This window comes from Megalobrama amblycephala, linkage group LG15 (genome assembly GCF_018812025.1).
Source record: "Megalobrama amblycephala isolate DHTTF-2021 linkage group LG15, ASM1881202v1, whole genome shotgun sequence".
NCBI lineage: Eukaryota > Metazoa > Chordata > Actinopteri > Cypriniformes > Xenocyprididae > Megalobrama > Megalobrama amblycephala.
Window position 1 is genome coordinate 13,771,302 of NC_063058.1, and position 18,676 is coordinate 13,789,977.

An 18,676-nucleotide genomic window follows, 5' to 3' on the forward strand; every position below is an offset into this window, starting at 1 on the left:
AAAAATATCTTCATTTGTGCTTTGAAGATGAACGAAAGTCTTACGGGTTTGGAACAACATAAGAGCAAGTAATCAATGACGATTTTTTTTCATTTTGGGGTGAACTAACCTTTTAATTGCAATGTCAAATATCTTTAAGCGTGACAGTCCAAACACTTCTTAAAACCACTTAATTCTAGAGTCTTACCTGCTCTGCTATGTAAAATGTACAGCTGTCTGTTTGTGGATGAAGCCAACAGCATCGAAACATTTCTCCTAGAATAGGGTTGTATGGTTTCTTCAGACCCTGAAAGATATACAAATGAACACCAGTAAGACTAAAGAAAGTAATATTTTTATTTAGCAAGGACACATTCAATTGATCAAGTGTGACAGTAGGGACAGTTATAATGTTACAAAAGATTTCTATTTCAATAAATGTTTCTTGAGCAGCAAATCAGCACTGGAGTAATGATGCTGAAAATTCAGCTTTACCATCGCAGGAATAAATTACATTTTAAAAATACACTGCTCAAAAAAATTAAAGGAACACTTTGAAAACACATCAGATCTCAATGGGGAAAAATATCATGCTGGATATCTATACTGATATGGAATGGGTAATGATGGAAATGAAAATTATCAACCTATAGAGTGCTTTTTTATGTGGTGCCCTGTGCTTTTCATGTGGTGAAAAGCACAGGGCACCAGTGGCGGACTTGCCCATTCTGGTGTTCAATGGCAAATGCCAATCGAGCTCCACGGTGCCGGGCAGTGAGCACAGGGTCCTCTAGAGGATCCACAGGCCACCCTCATGAAGTCTGTTTCTGATTGTTTGGTCAGAGACATTCACACCAGTGGCCTGCTGGAGGTCATTTTGTAGGGCTCTGGCAGTGTTCATCCTGTTCCTCCTTGCACAAAGGAGCAGATACTGGTCCTGCTGATGGGTTAAGGACCTTCTACGGCCCTGTCCAGCTCTCCTAGAGTAACTGCCTGTCTTGTGGAATCTCCTCCATGCTCCTGAGACTGTGCTGGGAGACACAGCAAACCTTCTGGCAATGGCATGTAATGATGTGCCATCCTGGAGGATTTGGACTGCCTGTTCAACCTCTGTAGGGTCCAGGTTTCGCCTCATACTACCAGCAGAGACACTGACCCTAGCCAAATGCAAAACTAGTGAAAAACAGTCAGAAAAGATGAGTAGGGAAAAAACGTCATGTGGCCTCCACCTGTAAAACCATTCCTTTTCGGGAGGTCATCTCATTGTTGCCCATCTAGTGCACCTGTTGTTAATTTCATTAACACCAAAGCAGCTGAAACTGATTAACAACCCCCTCTGCTACTGAACTGACCAGGGGTGTGTTTCCCGAAAGCATCGTTGGTGAACTATGGTCGTAAGTCCCATTGAACTCTATTGGTAACGACGGAACTTACGACCATAGTTCGCTTTGGGAAACGCACCCCAGATCAATATCCCAGGAGTTTAACTGACTTGATGCTATTGTCTGATTAAAAACTGTTTCTTTAATTTTTTGAGCAGTGTATATTAAAATAGAAAACATTTAAATTGTAATAACATTTCACAAAATGTTAGTTTTTACTATATTTTTCATAAAATGGAAAAAAAAGTACCGACCCTAAAACTTTTGAACGATTCATTTGGTATATTTTGGTGTTTTCATACAGTTTTTTTTTTTTTTATGTGATATCCCAAAATGTGCATAAAAATACATGTATGGGAGCCTGGTTACTGTGAGCTGATTTATGATTCTAAAAATCTCAATCCAAAAATGAGCAATTCATCCAACTTGCCTTTGGTTTCTTGTAGAATCCTGACAGATACCAGCGCAAGACCTGCTTCATCCTGCAGTATGGGCTCTCCTCCGTCACAGCCCTGAAACAAAAAATATATATGATGATTATCTCTTCTCCAACAAACTCAGTGAAACCTAAAAATGCTAGATTTAGTAAAGTGCGGCTGGCTGCAGTAGTGATGCTAATGAGGTGCTTACTGGGACAGCAGGTCAGCATGGTAATAGTAATCTGACAGCTTGTCCAGAAATGAACGTGGCTCCAGGATAAACGTTGGCAAAACCACTTTAGACAGGTCCATCCCTGGCCTCAGCTGCTTCAGGAGAGTCCAAATTAAACCCTTATTCTCATCAGAGACTGTCTCGACCTGGGACGCTTCACCAGCCTGTGATGACAACAGAAAAAAAATATATGTATGTATATATATATATATATATATATATATATATATATATATACCTTGAATGCAATGTAAGTCGTTTTGGATAAAAACATCTGCGAAATGCATAAATGTTTAAATTTTTATGTAAATGATAAAAGATGATACCCATTGTCATTCATGTACTTTTAGTAAAAAAATGCTTGTGTTGTAGAGTCATGCAGGTATGACAAAAATTTGAGGCCAAAACGTGGAAGTGAGTTAGCATTTTAGCACTTCCGGTTTCATCATCCCGAAGTCAAAGGGTTTTTGTCGAGGAAACAGTATGATGCTAACTGCCTGTTGGCCTACAAATTTACATCATACCTTCACCACTCTTCCTGCGTTCCATTCGGAAGGGCTCATTCCTATGCCCTAATCCCTTCAAAGGGTTTACCCTCCGGAGTGACAGCTTTGAAGGGATGAAGGGATGAAGGGATGAAGGGGTCAAACAAACTCTTTCTTTTGGAAAGCACTTCTGCGTCATCTTAACAAGACAATCAAGGAGGCGCCTTCGTCGCAAATTTTGAACAATGAGTATATTGTGCAAGCTGTGCCTTTTGTTTAACGTTATTTATTTATTTTTGGTTTGTCGCACCATATTGTATATTGTGTCTATGTATTTAAAACATTTGAATGGACTGATAAAGGTAGCTGTAAAGTATTTAACTCATATAAATATTACAGTAGTATAGAAAAATACTATACATACAGGTAAAATCGAACTCTGAGCCTCCTGTACCATTCTGTGATGCCAAACAACTTCCCTGTGCAAAGGGGGGCCCGAAGTGTCGATCAGTTGTACCCTTCGAAATCCTTCATTCCGAAGGGCCCTTTGAAGTGGCCAGTTTTGAACACTTCGGTTTGGAACGACCCTTCAATATGGCAGCCATGATTGTTTTCACTCCGAAGTGCCCTTCGGAGGGCGATATATCCCGTTTGGAACGCACCGTATATTGACTGACACCAATTAATTTTTTGTATGCTTCATTGACCAATACAACAGCAGCCTTGGACTTTATACTGACCCCTATTGGTGTGGAAGTAGAATCACATAAAACCAAATGTTTTTGTTAAAGGTGCTCTAAGTGATCCTGGGTGGAGTAACTTCCTGTTGACGCTCGAAGTGCTGTCAAACAAAACAGAGGCTAGCTAGACCCTCCCTCCTCCTCCTCCTCCCCCTCCCCTCCATGCTTCCTGAAACAGTCATGAACGCACATTTAAAATCATTCTTGTCGGTTATTGGCTGGAGCATGTTTATTATGTTTTGTGGTCCAGGCTGCACCAGTTTGTTTTTATTGCCGTTTTTGGAGCTTGTGGCGACTACAGAGGCCGTGTTTTTTTACAGTGTGTTCAGGGGACAGGCAGTTAGTGGATAGTGAGGAGAAGTTTGCTGTATGTGAAAAAAAATGTTTTGGCCTAAAAACGCGTGACATCACTTAGAGCACCTTTAATAATAATACCATAATATTGGGGGTTTATGGTATTAATAATAAGTGAGTAGTATTTGGCTGGTCATGTGATCTCAAAATGACTGCCACCATGAGGCAGACCACCACTATGTAGAATAAAACAGCTTTTTCTAGACAAGGAGTCTCATTTATAAAACACATAAAAGCGGATTTGATTCTGATTCCATGGATTTCATCTTATGTCAAAAGTAAGGGAAGAGCATGTATATGAACATTTTACGCTCATATACTGTATACCAATAATTTAAATAATTCAACATCTTTAATATTATTAATAATATTATTATAGGTGTAAATGAGCAACTGCTTTGTGATTTAAGATGAACTGTGATTTATAAAGTGCGATGCATATAGGAACATTTTTGGAGCATATGGACATTTCATAAATCATTATTAGGAACATTTCAGAAATTGTTATACGTTCACAGTTAGGATCATTCTATGCACATCTTTATAAATGATGCCCCAGATGAAGCATCATTTCAATTACAATAAAGCTGAGTATTTTAGTCTGGCCTAAAATGACATTTAAGCTGAAAAATGCACATTTTAATTGGCTAACGTACAATTTCTCTTTGTTTTAGCTTGTGTTCATTGACAGGAACCATGTTTATTGCATCACTGCATAACCAAAACGTAATTAAGTTTGTGCTGGATAGACAAAGCAGTTCATTCAGACCAAACAGAGACTGTGATAAAGCCATATTAAGTTATCACCTCTCCCATCTCTTCATAGGCTTCTTCAACAAATGCTGTTGCCTGGAGACACACATCATCCGATTGGTCTATATCACTCTCCTCAGTCAATCTGCCTCCATTCTCATTGGCCGCATTGTCTGAGTCTTCATGCGTCTCCCTCTCTGATTTGTCCGAGTTGGCGTCGTTCTCCATATGGTTTTCCAACATGGAGTCATTCAACCTTTAAAACAAACAAACAAATGACCATGTGAGATTTGTTTTGGGTGCAGTTTGCACAATTTTATTGTATATTTATTCTTTTTTGTATTTTATTTAATTTTTTTTCTTTTATTCACTCTTTATTTTTTTTATATATTATTCTGCTTCTCCCTTTTGAAATATTTATCTCAGTGAGATTTGTTATGTTCACGTTCAAAGCCTGTCGAGATCAGTTGCCAAAGCAACAAATCACATGACATTCATCTTCACGAGTAATTTGAAGGACAGGGCCGTCACCATGGTCACAAGAGGTTCATTAAATGAGCATGAACGTTATTTTCAAAATTCCTGTTTTGTCCCATTTGATGCTTCAGGCAAAAAATCTCTAAAGAGAAATATGAAGCATCTGACTAGGAAAAAAAGGTCTTACATAAGTAATCTGACCATTAGCAAAAAAACATGACATAAAATAATCTCTTTGTGTCCACCACACACAGAGATAAGAGGAAAACCAGCACACGTCCTGCGTCGCTGGCTGTCAGCAGACTAGCAAGCCAAACAAAAAAATATGTCCTTACCTTGCCAAGAATAATTCATTCCTGATACTCCAAAGATTGGTAAACAAAAAATAATAAAAACACAGAAAAAAAAGTCTTTGTTTACAGTCAAAACACAGTGATTTCCCCCTGCAGTTCCTGTTTCGACTGGTGTTTGCACAGGAAACCTCTGCAGTAACGTGTTTTCCAGAGCTGTTTTTCCAGCTTCACAGCTTCTCTGACGTGTGCAAGCGCTTGTATGAGTGTGTTTGTTTGTGCTGATGGTGGTGTTGGGTTTACATTCTCCTCATCTCTTCCTGCTTCTCTGCCTTTCACGTAAAGCTTTAGGGCACAGTTGATTGGACGACAGCTTCAAAGTGGCTAGAAAGAGGTGGGGTTTGGAATATATAAATGATTGCCAGCCCAAGGATGTCACTGGCAAACAACGTCTACTATTTCTCTTCCTCTCAGGTATGCAAACACTATGGAATTTAAACACTTTGAATCTTATTTGATTATTGTGCAGAGAATGAAAATTAATTATTAATGTTAATGTGATATTTCATGTTATGGTTATAGGCCTGTGTTTCAGCTATTGATTTTGATTAATGGTATTGTATGTCACACAATATTAACAAGATAGTATTTCTAATCACTGAACAATATTTGTATTTAAATTTAATTCAGCATTTATACAGAGTAAGCTGGTATAATAATAATAATAATAATAATAATACAATGAATAATAAAATTGTGTTCAGGGGAAACCAATCAATCAATCTAATTTATGACACATCAGAATTTGTATATGGTCATATCATTACTGGTGATGTTTGATAAACCAGACAGACTTAGCAACTGCATAGCAACATGCTAAAAGCCAAATCAAAAATAAACAAGAAAACTACAACAACAACATTCAACACTAGACAATGAACACAGTGAACAGAAGGTCTTAAATATACAAGATAATGAACTCAATGCAAAACAGGTGTGCTCTAATTATTAACCTAATGAGTAAAAATGACAAATGATGAATAACTTTCAAACAGGAACATTGGTAGACGGCAACAAAGAGAAACATAAGAGTCCATGAAAATTAAACTAAAACTAAACATGACAGAACTCCCCAACTCCAGAAGGTGGCTCCTAATGCCATAAAAGAGATTAAAAGGGCAGTCCATTTAAAAGGGAGTGTCATAGAAGGTGGCAGAAGAGTACCTGGGTGGATCAAATGGTGGGAGGATCCAGGGAGGAGATGAATGCAGGTGGAGGCAAATGGTGGTCCCAATTACAGGTGTCAGAAGAGTACCAGGGTGGATCAGATGGAGGGAGGAGCCAGGGAGGAGATGAATGCAGATGGAGGTCCCAATTACAGGTGGCATAAGAGTACCAGTGTGGATCAGATGGTGGGAGGAACGAGGGAGGAGGCGATGGTAGGATGATGCAGGTGGAAGCCCAGAGCACAGGTGCTACAAAGGCCAATGGCCAGGGTGGATTTAGTGGCCCAACTGCCAGCAATGGAGCCAAGAGCTCTGGAGACCTGGGCAAAGCTGAGGTGGTGACAGGGCTTGATGACACCATAGGATCCAGAGGCCTAGGCAGAGCCACAGCGACAAGCACCTGAGGTGGAGCCAGGATTTTGGTGAACTGAGGCGAATCCAGTGTGACAGAGGATGAAGGTGGATCCGGAGGGAAGGCGGTGAGATGGAGCACAGTGAAAGGCCCAGAAGTCCGTTGTGCAGGCAAGATGGAGATGGAGGGAGGAGGGAGTCTGGTGGAGCTGACTGGTCAATGGGCTGAGGTGGAGTTACGGGAATGGCAGCCTGAAGCGAAGCCAGGTGATCCACATCCCAAGGCAGAGCTGGTGCCCAGCAGATCTGAGGCAGAACCGACTTACAGTATAGTTCGAACAGTGGGGCCAAGGGACTGAAGGGCACCAGTAAAGGCAGAGCTGAAGGACTGACTGATTAGGGCAGAGGAGGTGGGAGAGGGAGGCAGGGCGGGTGTGTCTTCAACAATACTGAAATTTTAAAACTGATCCTGACCAGCGGTAGTGAGATTTTTAGGTTCGGTAGAACCAGTGGTGATACAGCTTTTAAGCAGGGCAGGATCATTAGTGAAAGGTCTTTGAGCTGGGCAGGGCCAGCAGTGAAAAACAGTCTTTGAGCTGGGCAGGACCAGCGGTGATGAGGGCTTTGTGCTGAATAGGACAAGTGCTGATGAGGGCTTTATGCTGGACAGGACCAGTAGTGAAACAGTCTTTGAGCTGGACAGGACCCGTAGTGATAAAGGTTTTGGGCTGAGAGAAATCAGGGGAGGAAGGCTGTCATTGTCCTCAAGCTCCTCTCTATTTCCCATGTAGAAGTTGGCACACAAACCTGGTCAGACTGGGTGGTGACACTCAGATCCGGGACAGACTTGGCTTCAAGCTCTAGTTCCACTGCAGGCATTGGCTCAGTGTCCGTGGTGGGTGTCAGTGTGGTCTTCAACTTTGCAGTGGCCATCTGCTGTGGGTATGCGCACAGCAGACAACGGAAGATGACCTCTCTCCAGGTTCCTTTTCCCATGTCTGGTAACTCAAGGGGGCTGTAAAAGAGGCTTTATTGTCTCATCATCAAAGTTGGATCTTGCAGCCAGTTGACTAAAGCGGGCAGAGTACTCCAAGATAGAAAGATTCTCATGTGCTAAGTCGATGAGTTTCGCTGCAAAATCCATTTTCTTCTTTTGCGGTCTAGTGTTCTGACAGGGGCTGGTCCAGAAAGGATGATGAAGAAGAAGGTTTCAAATAAACCGTAGCATTGGCTTTTAATTCAACAATATAACAAAAAGGAACAAAGAAACAGCATGTACTGAAACACATTCAACACGACAATAAACACAGAGAACTGAAGGTCTCAAATACATAAGAGAATAAACTCAATGCTAAACAGGTGTGCTCTAATTATTAACCTAATGAGTAACCATGACAACTGATGAATAACATGCAAACAGGAACATAGGCAGACGGCAACAAAGAAAAAACAGTCCATGAAAATGAAACTAAAACTAACTAAACGTGACATCGTCATTGTCAGCTTATCAAAGCAAAAAACAACAACAACAACAAAAACTTCTGCTGTAGATGTTTTAGAATAAATGAAGAAATGCAGTAAGTGTTTGGTATGGTATATTTGCTGTAACCAGGGTATTCCAGAAAGCAAGGTTATCTTACTGTCAAACATGCCCTGAACTCTCGGTTGATTAACCCAAACCTTGCTTACTCGAGGTATTCTGGTTCCAAAAATGCATCCTGGAGTAAGTTTAGCCAACCCAGAGTCTGTTAATGGTTAACTCACAAGACATTCTCAACAGAGTGACGAATCGACGAGTCACCATGAAAACAGACGCTAAGAAAAAACACATCATACTAGCTATTTGGTGGCAATCATTTTTCAATCTTTTCATTTAATAATGTTTAATCAATGTGAATAAGAACTATATTGTTCATTTGATTGATGCTAATTATATAATAAAAGAAAGACTGATTAAACTAAATAAAGGTCTGTGCTTGCAAATATAAGTATACGTTTATTTTTTTTTAAGTTTAGTCATTTTCCTTCCGTATTGCTTGAAAGGTAAGATCTATCATATTTGTTATTTACTACTACTATTTACATTATAGCACATAATATATAATCAACTATATATATATATATATATATATATATATATATATATATATATATATATATATATATAGCATGTATATATAGCCCTGTCATGGCAGTTCTTTGGCCCTGTCTCCGCTGGCTCCATTCAGCCCTTCTGCGACTCCTTCGCTTGGTCCGCTCATCAGCTCCGATCACCTTGGATCCACCTTGGGCTTCCTGTTTGCCAGCTCTGCCCTGTGGGTCGACTCTCAGGCTCCACCTCGAACCTCCAAGCACCTCACTCTACCTTGGTCAGTTGACCAATCTGCTCAACCCTGGATCCTCGCTCCTCGGCTCCACCTGGGATCGTCATCTGCTACAAGGGGCTTCCTCATCCCTCCGGATCCACCTTGGTCAGTTGTTGCTCTGCCTTCAGCACAGACATCCGGGCCTTTGTTTGCACCTCGGCCCTCCACCCCTTCGGCTACACTGGGCTCCTCTTTCTTTCCGGCTCTGCCTCAGTCCTCCAGCACTTTGGCTCCACCTCGGCTCCATCTGTCAGTTGTCCACCTGTTACGCCTGGTCTCTCTACCAACGCTGCATCATGGCTCCACCATGGGGTCACTACCTGGCTCCTCCCACCATTGGCTCTTCCCACTGTCATCTCCTCCCTGGCTTCTCACTCATCCTGGGTTATACTGTTTGCCAGCTTTGCATCCTTATCATAAGGATGCAAAGCTGTTGGACTCCTCTGTTGGACTTTTGTTGTTGTTTTAAGGCATGTGGGCACCCCTTTTTGATGGGGGGCAGGGGGTAGTAATGTCAAGTCTGATCTGTATTTTGTTTCAGTTGAAGCAAAGTATCCATTTGGTGCATTAAAGGTTTCGTAAGAGATATAGATAACTAATAGATAACTGTTGCAGTAACACACTCTGAAGGTGGCTGACTGTAACGTAGGTTTAAAATGTACAAAAGCTATTCTACGATTTTTGGCATTTTATTGATAGACAAAAATGATTGGGAGACAAGAGAGGGCAGGATCTAAATATGATGTCACAGACTCAAACCCAATTTTCCCACATGAGCACCAAGGTTCTGAAAATGAAGATCCCATAAATTAACCACTAACAAATGAGCCCAACATTCAAGAGAATATGAACTCCTTCATGCCAAATCCAACATATTCTACTGCAATAATTGTTTATTTCTTTTAAAAAAAATTACTTTTTCAAACTCCTAGACCGTTTGTCTAAATTTTCACTTCAATTCGAGTCCAATCATCACACCATGCCGGCAGAAAGTTCTGGATTTTGTGTTGATAAGAGGCTGAAGAACTGTTTTTGTATATACTGCATAAATGAATTTGATGGCATAATGCCAAACTGCATCTGAGGCTGTATCTTTTGAAAGATTTGACATTGACATGAAACTTTATGTGTGTAATTGTCACCCAACACTGACCACACCAGATCAGTTTTGTGTCAGCACCACATATTGGTCAAAAGTAATAAGCAATTATGTCACATTACAAATGATTGTATTTATGGGCTTTCAATAATTTTGCTTAAAATCATCTCCATCTTTACTCATTTTTGCAGTTGGTCTGATGCTCGCTGACTTGATGTTTAGCTCCTCATTCTGCCTCTGTGGTGATTGGTCCCTTAATTGCTGCTTGCAGCTATTTATTTGTGGATTTTTTTTTTATTTTTATGTTCAATTGCGGTATCCTTTTTTTAAAATAAAATAGTTTTGGTGTATTTCATATTGTATCATTTAGCAATAATTGGACATTTTATTTGGATGGTATATTATTATTGTTTGTTTTTTTTCTTTTATAGAATAACAGAAATTAAGGGTATGTTGTTTTAAGGCATGTGGACACCCCTTTTTGATGGGGAGCGGAGTGTAGAAATGTCAAGTCTGATCTGTATTTTGCTTCAGCTGAAGCTTTAGTGCATTAAATGTTTCATAAGAGCAGTAATAGATAACTGTTGCAGTAACACACTCTGAAGGTGGCTGACTGTAACATAGGTTTAAAATGTACAAAAGCTATTCTAGAGTTTCTGGCATTTTATTGATAGACAAAAATGATTGGGAGACAAGAGAGGGCAGGATCTAAATATGATGTCACAGACTCAAACCCAGTTTTCCCACATGAGCACCAAAGCTCTGAAAATGGAGGTATATTAAAGTCGATTAATAATTGATTATTTTCTTCAGCTGAAACACTTCAGATGCACAGTGTTCGCCATGATGTTTTGAATTGCTTGATATATGTTTTGCTCTGAAGTGGCTGCCAATCCTGGACTTGCAAGCTTTAGCACAGATGAGTAAAGGAAAGATTGGGTCAATGCTATTGTCTACTTTGATAACCAGGCCTTTATATATAAAAAAAAAAAAAAAAAAAAAAAAATATATATATATATATATATATATATATATATATATATATATATATATATATATATATATATATATGCTGAAAATATGCTGACATGCCAAAAACAGTACTGTGGGTAATACTCACTGCACAAGGTCTTGGTCTGTGAGAGCCGTGCACTGCAGCAGCTGCAGTATGTGTGAAGACTCAGAGGAGCTGCTCAGATCTCCATCCCTGCAGCTCTTTGCTGTCATCTTCGACAGGCTGGAGCAGCTGAGAGCCAGTTCCAGAGCATCCATCCAACAGCGTCCTGGAGCAGATGACATAAGCTGTATAGCCTTCAGGTGGACTCCATATTGAGAAGGCAGTTTTACAGAAGAGAAATGCCAATGCTCACCATCGGATTCAGATGCTGCCCTGAAGATCAGGTAATTACTAGGCAAGGGTTGTGTGATGGAACCAACGGATTCTCCTTTAGGACCCTAAAAAAAAAAACACAGACATCAATCAATCCCAACAATAAAGTCAAGAAAATGTGTTCTTGAAGATGTTCTTGTCTAACCTTCATGGCCCATATGGACTTATCCAGCGGATGGTAGACTTTGAAACAGAATCCGTCCTTCTTTGAGGGTCTTTCGATGAGTTTACAGGCGTTGAGAAGAATCGTTCCCACCCAGTGTTCCGAACCGGGCGTCTTGTAAATCAGGAGAATGCCAGGCTTCAGGACACACCATAATTTCGTCCAGCTCTTCAATGTTCCCCGAATCTGATCCAACAGAACAACATCTTAAAGCTACTGCAAAATCATTCATTGTTAGAATGAAAACCAATGAGATTTACTAACTAACCTTTAGCCAGTTGGACATAATAACCACACTTGGATCCTTAAGTGCACTGAACAATTCATTGGCGACCCTCTTCTTTTCCTGTCGATAGTTCTTTTTTTGAACCTACAATATTAAAAGGTTAAGGTTTAACGCATTGCTCAAACATCAGCTAGGGGGAGTAAGTGGACGGCAAGACATGTAAAATGTCTAAAAACCTTGCTGAACACTAGAGTGCACCATATACAATACCAAAGAGCTACAAACCAGCAAAAGATACAGCTGCAAGCAGAAATGAGTTGGATCAAATTTGGAGCTACTATTAAGAAATAGGTGAAATGGACATTGTGTTCATAATTTAACATGTTTTGCTTCGTCTTTTATGACATCTCTTTGTTGAACAATTCAACTGTAGATTATTATATACCTGACAAAGCTTAGGTATTTTGTGTGGTTGATTTTAATAGCATTACAGATGACACTTCATATTTTTGATTGTGTGTACAAAACTTAAATCATATACCTCTTTTAATATATCTTTAAATCTCTCTTTAAACTCTCTCTCAATTTTAGACTGTGGAGAAGAACTCTGATTGGACAATGCAATGCAAACATAACTCATCTCAAGCCATCTCATTTCATTTTTGTTTTTGTAAAAGGATAACCCCAAATTAACACTGGAGTCTATGGAGTTACACTGACTGTCTTTCATTTTAATTTCAAGATTCACAAAAACTCATCAAACCATCATACAGTTTTTTTTACCGGAAATGTAATTTTTTAAGGGTATTGCCAAAGATAAAAATAGTAGAAAAAATAATAGAGTTCCACTGGACCAGTGTTATTTTAGTAATAATACTTTATATACTAGTATTGTATTTCTTAATATTTAATATTTATTTCTTAATATAAAACTAGCTTTTATTTTTATATTTTCAGTTTTCATTTCAGTTTTATTTAGTTTTAGTGATATGTTTTGTGCTCTTTTTATTAGCTTTTTTTTTATTTAGCTTAATTATTTCAGTTTTAGCTTTAGTAATTTTAGTACTTCAATTTAGTTTTACATTTATAAGTTGTAAGTTTTTTTTTTTTTAAATTTGAAAACTTATTTAATACTTAATTAATTTTATTTCAATCAACAAAAATGTGTTTAATATTTATAGACAACAATAACAACACTGCACTGGACGAGTGGTTCATTAGATAAAGATTTTTAAAGGTTTCACCTAAAATATCAAATACCAAAAACATTTTCATGACAAAACGTATAGGTCTTTGAGGCAAACGTGTTCCTAGTGAGGAGTGAGATGTTTCTGTGAAATTTGAATTCTCTACCTCAAACGGGGTAGCCGGGCTGACGTTTTGAATATTAACTATCTGTTAGCAACCATATATATTTGTACCAAAATGACAAAATGCTATTAGCCACATGCAAAGTTTGGTGGGCTAACATTTGTAGCTGTTCAAAGTAAGAATATGAGAAACAGGCCAGATGAAAATCTGCATTAAATATTTTAATCAATATTTTAGTATTTCCTCTGCTTACTATAGAGGAAGTGCCTGTATGCAGGTTCTGTGCCATCCACCTGTCGACTAGTACTGGAGGTGACAACGCGAACAAGCTGCTGTTTTGAGAAACTGGGTCAGGAACTCTGCCTTGAGTGGGAAGAACATCATACCTTAAGCGATTCTTTCCTTGCCAGCTTCTCCGTGGGTGAGGAAGACTCCTTCTCCAAACCAATAAACATCCTGGATTCCGACTGAGGCAAAAAAGAGATTGCAAAAAAGAAAATCCCAGAAAAATCCATTTAAAATTCATGTAAAGTCAAGATGAGATCAAAATTTATTCTGTTTGCTTTCTTATTACATATTCCTGAGCATAATATGAACAATTCAGCAGTGCACATTATTCCAAAGAAAACAGGATTTGTAGTCATTTTGCTCCACCTATAAAGTGACTTGATAAAAAAAAAAATTCTCATTGAATTTCCTTTTGTTACGGAAACAAAACGTGTTGTGAATGCCGTATCATGCTCACTTTCCAACTATAATAACCATATTAATTAAGTCCCCCCATATTAATTAATTATATTAATTTAGAAATTATAATGCAATTGAGGCAACATCCAGCTACAACTCTTTCACACTAACTGCAAAAGGCACCAGGCTAAATGCAGCAGGTCTGTTTGGTCAGCTGTGGGTGTCAGTTGAACCAAAATATGGAGAAGACAGCTTCCCTCTTAGGCCCAAATTAGCCTGTAAACCAGATGATTGAGTGTGGAGTCCAGAATAACAGCAGTAATGTTATTTCACTGTTTTATATTCAGGGGCGTTTTCTCCGAGGAGGCAAGGGAGGAAGTGCCTCCTCAAAAAATTGGATGAGAAAATAATCCATATTACAAAAATAAAACAATGCAAATATAAAAAAATGTGACATGAAAAAGTATATAAATCACTCGTATTTCTAAAATAACACTGTCCAACAGCGAACCAGCAGGTAAAGTTCTAGCGGGAGTCTGCATCTCTCTTGCCTCCCCTGAGCCAATTGAGTTTTAACAGACCCCCAAAGCGTGCGCTGGGTTTAGTGGGGGGTAATTGAGAATGAATATGGGAAAGACGCGTGAGTGGAAGCAATGCCTCCATTGCGCTATGATTGGATATGATTGGTTCCCTATCAGTCAGTCATGTTTGGCATTACGTCAAGACGACTGACGAATTGGGACCTTGCCTGAGAGCCCAATTCCTTCCAGTGTAAACAAAACAAGCCAATGGACATTTGCGAGTGAGATTTGCATTGCGAACCACACCCCGCGAAGCGGGTATGAATGGAAGTATGCTGAACTCACCCATTCAAGCTTTTTCTTCTATTTCTGAAGATTCTCTTCTGCAATCACCATTTGAGTGTGTACAATGAACCAGGAAGAAACTCTTTAGACAGTGTTGGTATGACAGCGCATCAGCGGTGGTCACTTCTAAAAGAGCTTTCTCTGCATTCATTGCAGTTCTCCTAAAAGAGTATTTCCCACACTACAGTGCAGACTGCCTGAAGTGGGTCTTGCATGCCGTGCAGCAACCGTCCATGCCCACTTCAGCACTAAGAGAGCTTTTTTCCGTAAAAGAGCAAGCGACGGTGAGCGTCTTTTTAAAGACGACTCTCCGTCCATGCATTTCTGGTTGTGACCATTTTCTGTCCTCATCTGATGGCCATGATCGCTGTCTCACATGCCTGGGCATACGCATGCTGAGACGGCGTTTGTGGGTGGTTCATGTTCTCGCATGAGAAAATGACCATGTCGGCACGCTGTTCATGTCTCACCTTTCTCGTAAAGGCTTGAGCTCCTCTGCTGTTAACCAGCCACCGCTTGTGTGTAAAAGCACAGCCATGAGTCTGCTTAACACTCTGGGAGACCAAGGATTACAGTGGGAGCTTCTCTGCCGGACCTCCCACTCCTCTGCCCTGTATGTGATGGCCACCCTGCAAGTCTACCAGGCCAAAGCACTCATAATGCATGAGGGTAGTTCTGTGCCAGGGTTGATGCAGGAACTGTGCACGGTGACTGATCGTGATGAAAGTGACAGCGCAGGCCCTTGGCCAGAAGATGTCCACCTTGGTGGTCCAGAAATTAAACCTTGCAGAGGTGCGAGATGTTGACAAAGCATGCTTTCTCTATGGTCCCATTTCACAGGGGGCCTTTTCTGCAACACTGTCGAGGACTGTGCTCAGCAGTTGAAGAGCCTGCTCCGATGTGCTACCAGGCCATTGGGAACTGCCCCTCAGTCTGCTCGTTGCCAAGGGTATCCGTCCCCCTGCGGTAAAAAAAAAAGAAAAAGGCAAGTGCTCCGGCACGGCCAGCTCAGCCCGTCTCCTATCGCCAGCAGACATTGGTGTGCGGTTCAAAGACGCTGCCCCACTGCGGGTGCGTCAGCTCGTACGCCATCTGGAAGCCTGGATTGAGTTTCCCAGTCTCACTGGCTCATTTGGACTATCAGACTCGGTTATGCGATTCAGTTCGCCCGGTGTCACCCCAGGTTCAAAGGTGTCTTGTTCACCTCAGTGGTGGACAAGGATGCTTCTGTCCTTCATGCAGAGATTGCAGTCCTACTGGCGAAGGCGCGATAGAGCCGGTCCTTCCAGCAGATATGAAGACAGTGTTTTACAACCCGTACTTCATTGTACCCAATCTTGGACCTTCATGTCTTCAATCAAGCCCTTCACAAGCTCCCATTCAAGATGTCAATGCAGAGACGCATCTCAGAATGCATTTGTCCCCAAGAGTGGTTTGCAATGATCGACTTGAAGGATGCATAGTTTCATGTCTCGATTCTCCCTCAACACAGACTAAGGGCAGGATGGTGGTTCCACTAAAATTGTTTCAGAGGTTCCTGGGGCATATGGCATCCGCAGCCACAGTCACACTGCTCGGGTTGCTTCATATGAGACTGCTTCAGCAATGGCTATACAGCTGAGTCTTGAGATGGGCATGGCAACACAGCACACACCGGATGGCAATCACACAGGCCTGTCGCCAAACCTTCCGCCCATGGTCAGACCTTGCTTTTCTACTGGCAGGAATTCCCCTAGAACAAGTGTCCAAGTATGGTGTTGTCTCAACAGGCTGGGGTGCCATTAACAATGGGGCATGCTGCCTCTGGCTCCTGGAAAGGACCTCGAAATCAGTGGCACATCAATTGCCTCAAGTTGCTAGCAGTACGGCTTGTTCTGCGCCGATTCAGATTGCTGCTTCAGGGTAAGCATGTGTTGGTTGGGACGGACAACACTGCGGCCGTTGCATACATCAAAGATCAGGTGGTCTACACTACTGTCGCATGTCACAACTCACACGCCATCTCCTCTAAGGTCAGAAGCATCTAAGGTCACTTTGCGCCATTCACATTCCAGGCGAGGTCAATCGCGCAGCCTACGAGCTCTCACAACAGCCCACACTCCTGGGAGAATGGAGACTCCACCCCCAGATGGTCCAGCTGATTTAGAGATACTTTGGAGCTGCACAGGTTGACCTGTTTGCCTCTCTAGACAAGTCCCACTTCCAGCTGTTTTACTCCCTGACCGAGGGGACACAGTTGTCCTCTGTAATACGCAAGTATGTTCCCCCAGTGAGCCTACTCGCACAGACTCTGTGCAAGGTCAGGGAGGATGAGGAGCAGGTCTTGTTAGGTGCACCATACTGGCCCAACCGGACCTGGTTTCTCGAACTGATGCTCCTCGTGATAGCCCCTCCCTGGTGAATTCCTCTGAGGAAGGACCTGCTTTCTCAGAGACAGGACACCTTAAGGCACCCACGTTCAGACCTCTGGAATCTCCACGTGTGGTCTCTGGACAGGACGTGGAAGACTTAGGTGGTTGACCCCCAGTGGTGGTAGACACTATCACTTCAGCAAGAGCATCCTCTATGAGGCGTTTACACTTTGAAGTGGAACCTTTTCGTCGAATGGTGGTGTTCTCACCAAGAAGACAAGGTAAGTGCCTGATCAGTATTGTGCTTTCCTTCCTGCAAGTGTGGTTGGTGCGAAGGCTGTCTTTCTCCACACTGATATTGTATGTTGCCACTATCGGCGCACATCAGGATGCAGTAGATGTAAAGTCTGATCTTCAGGTTCCTGAGGGGCGCGAGGAGGCTGAATCCTTCCCGTCCTCACCTTGTAGCCTCTTGGGACCTCTCCTTGCTTGTCAGCCTTGCAGAGAGTGCCATTTGAGCTGCTGCAGTCAGTTCAGCTTAAGATCCTGTCTCTCAAGACAGCGCTCCTGACTCTTTTGTCAAGAGGGTAGGGGACCTCAGGCATTTCGGTTGACGAATCATGCCTGGAATTCGGGCCTGCCAAGCTCACATGATCCTGAGACCCCGGCCTGGATATGTGCCCTACCACTTCCTTCAGGGATCAGGTGGTGAACCTGCAAGTGCTGCCCCCAGATTACCCAGCCCTTGCTCTGCTCTGTCCTGTCCACATGTGGACCTTAGACCAGCTCTTTGTCTGTTACGGAGGCCAGCAGAAAGGAAAGGCTGTCTCCAAGCAGAGGCTGGCCCTCTGGATAGTGGATTCCATAGTCTTGGCATATCAAGCTCAAGACCAGCCGTTCCTCCTTGGGGTAGGGGCTCACTCCACTCGGAGTGTTGCCTCCTCCTGGGTGATGGCGCATGGTGCCTCGCTGACAGACATTTGTAGAGTTGCAGTCTGGGCAAAACCCAACATGTTTGTGAGGTTTTACAATCTCCGTGTAGAGCCTGGCAAACCCTGCATGGATTTCCTCCAGCACCCTCGGCAGTCAGACACGGTGGAGATGTCAGACGCTAGGTCTAGCACTCGTGTGTATGACCAGAAGGTCAGCCCCTGTACTAGACTAGGTGCCCATGTGTTGTGATTCCCCTACGGGTGATCCCACATGTGTATTCTTCCACAGTACAGCTCCCCTGTTGGCCGTGTCTTTCCCTTGGCAGAGCCCGCCCTGTTGTCTCTGCTCGGTATTGACTTCACCCTCTCAGACAAGATCCCAATTTGTCAGTAGTTCTGACGTAATGTCTCTATTCCCTCCTTCAGAGAACAGGGATTACATTAGTAACCTAGATGTTATGTTTGGATACGATTGGTTTGTGCGATAAATCCTGCCTCTTGTTTTCGTGCATGTTCAAGAATCAGTCCGAATCCTTTTTTACAGCCTATGGTCTGAATGAACAAACTGATGGCATTGATGGGAAGACTAATAAAAAG

At 41.8% G+C, this 18,676-nt stretch overlaps 1 protein-coding gene across 4 annotated transcripts in view; it reads right to left on the minus strand.

Moving 5' to 3' along the window:
* osbpl5 (oxysterol binding protein-like 5) overlaps positions 1–18,676 on the minus strand; it is a 65,856-nt gene that overhangs the window by 10,999 nt on the left and 36,181 nt on the right. For 3 of the 4 annotated variants that reach the window (XM_048157653.1, XM_048157652.1, XM_048157651.1), the window contains 9 exons: positions 13,630–13,710; positions 11,975–12,076; positions 11,689–11,892; positions 11,524–11,608; positions 11,274–11,436; positions 4,399–4,600; positions 1,992–2,176; positions 1,792–1,873; positions 188–286 (listed from right to left, as the gene is read on the minus strand). In XM_048157653.1, coding sequence (XP_048013610.1) covers positions 188–286; positions 1,792–1,873; positions 1,992–2,176; positions 4,399–4,600; positions 11,274–11,436; positions 11,524–11,608; positions 11,689–11,892; positions 11,975–12,076; positions 13,630–13,710 — 1,203 coding nt within the window. The remainder of the gene's footprint in view (positions 1–187; positions 287–1,791; positions 1,874–1,991; positions 2,177–4,398; positions 4,601–11,273; positions 11,437–11,523; positions 11,609–11,688; positions 11,893–11,974; positions 12,077–13,629; positions 13,711–18,676) is intronic. The other variant, XM_048157654.1, reaches the window with a different exon arrangement.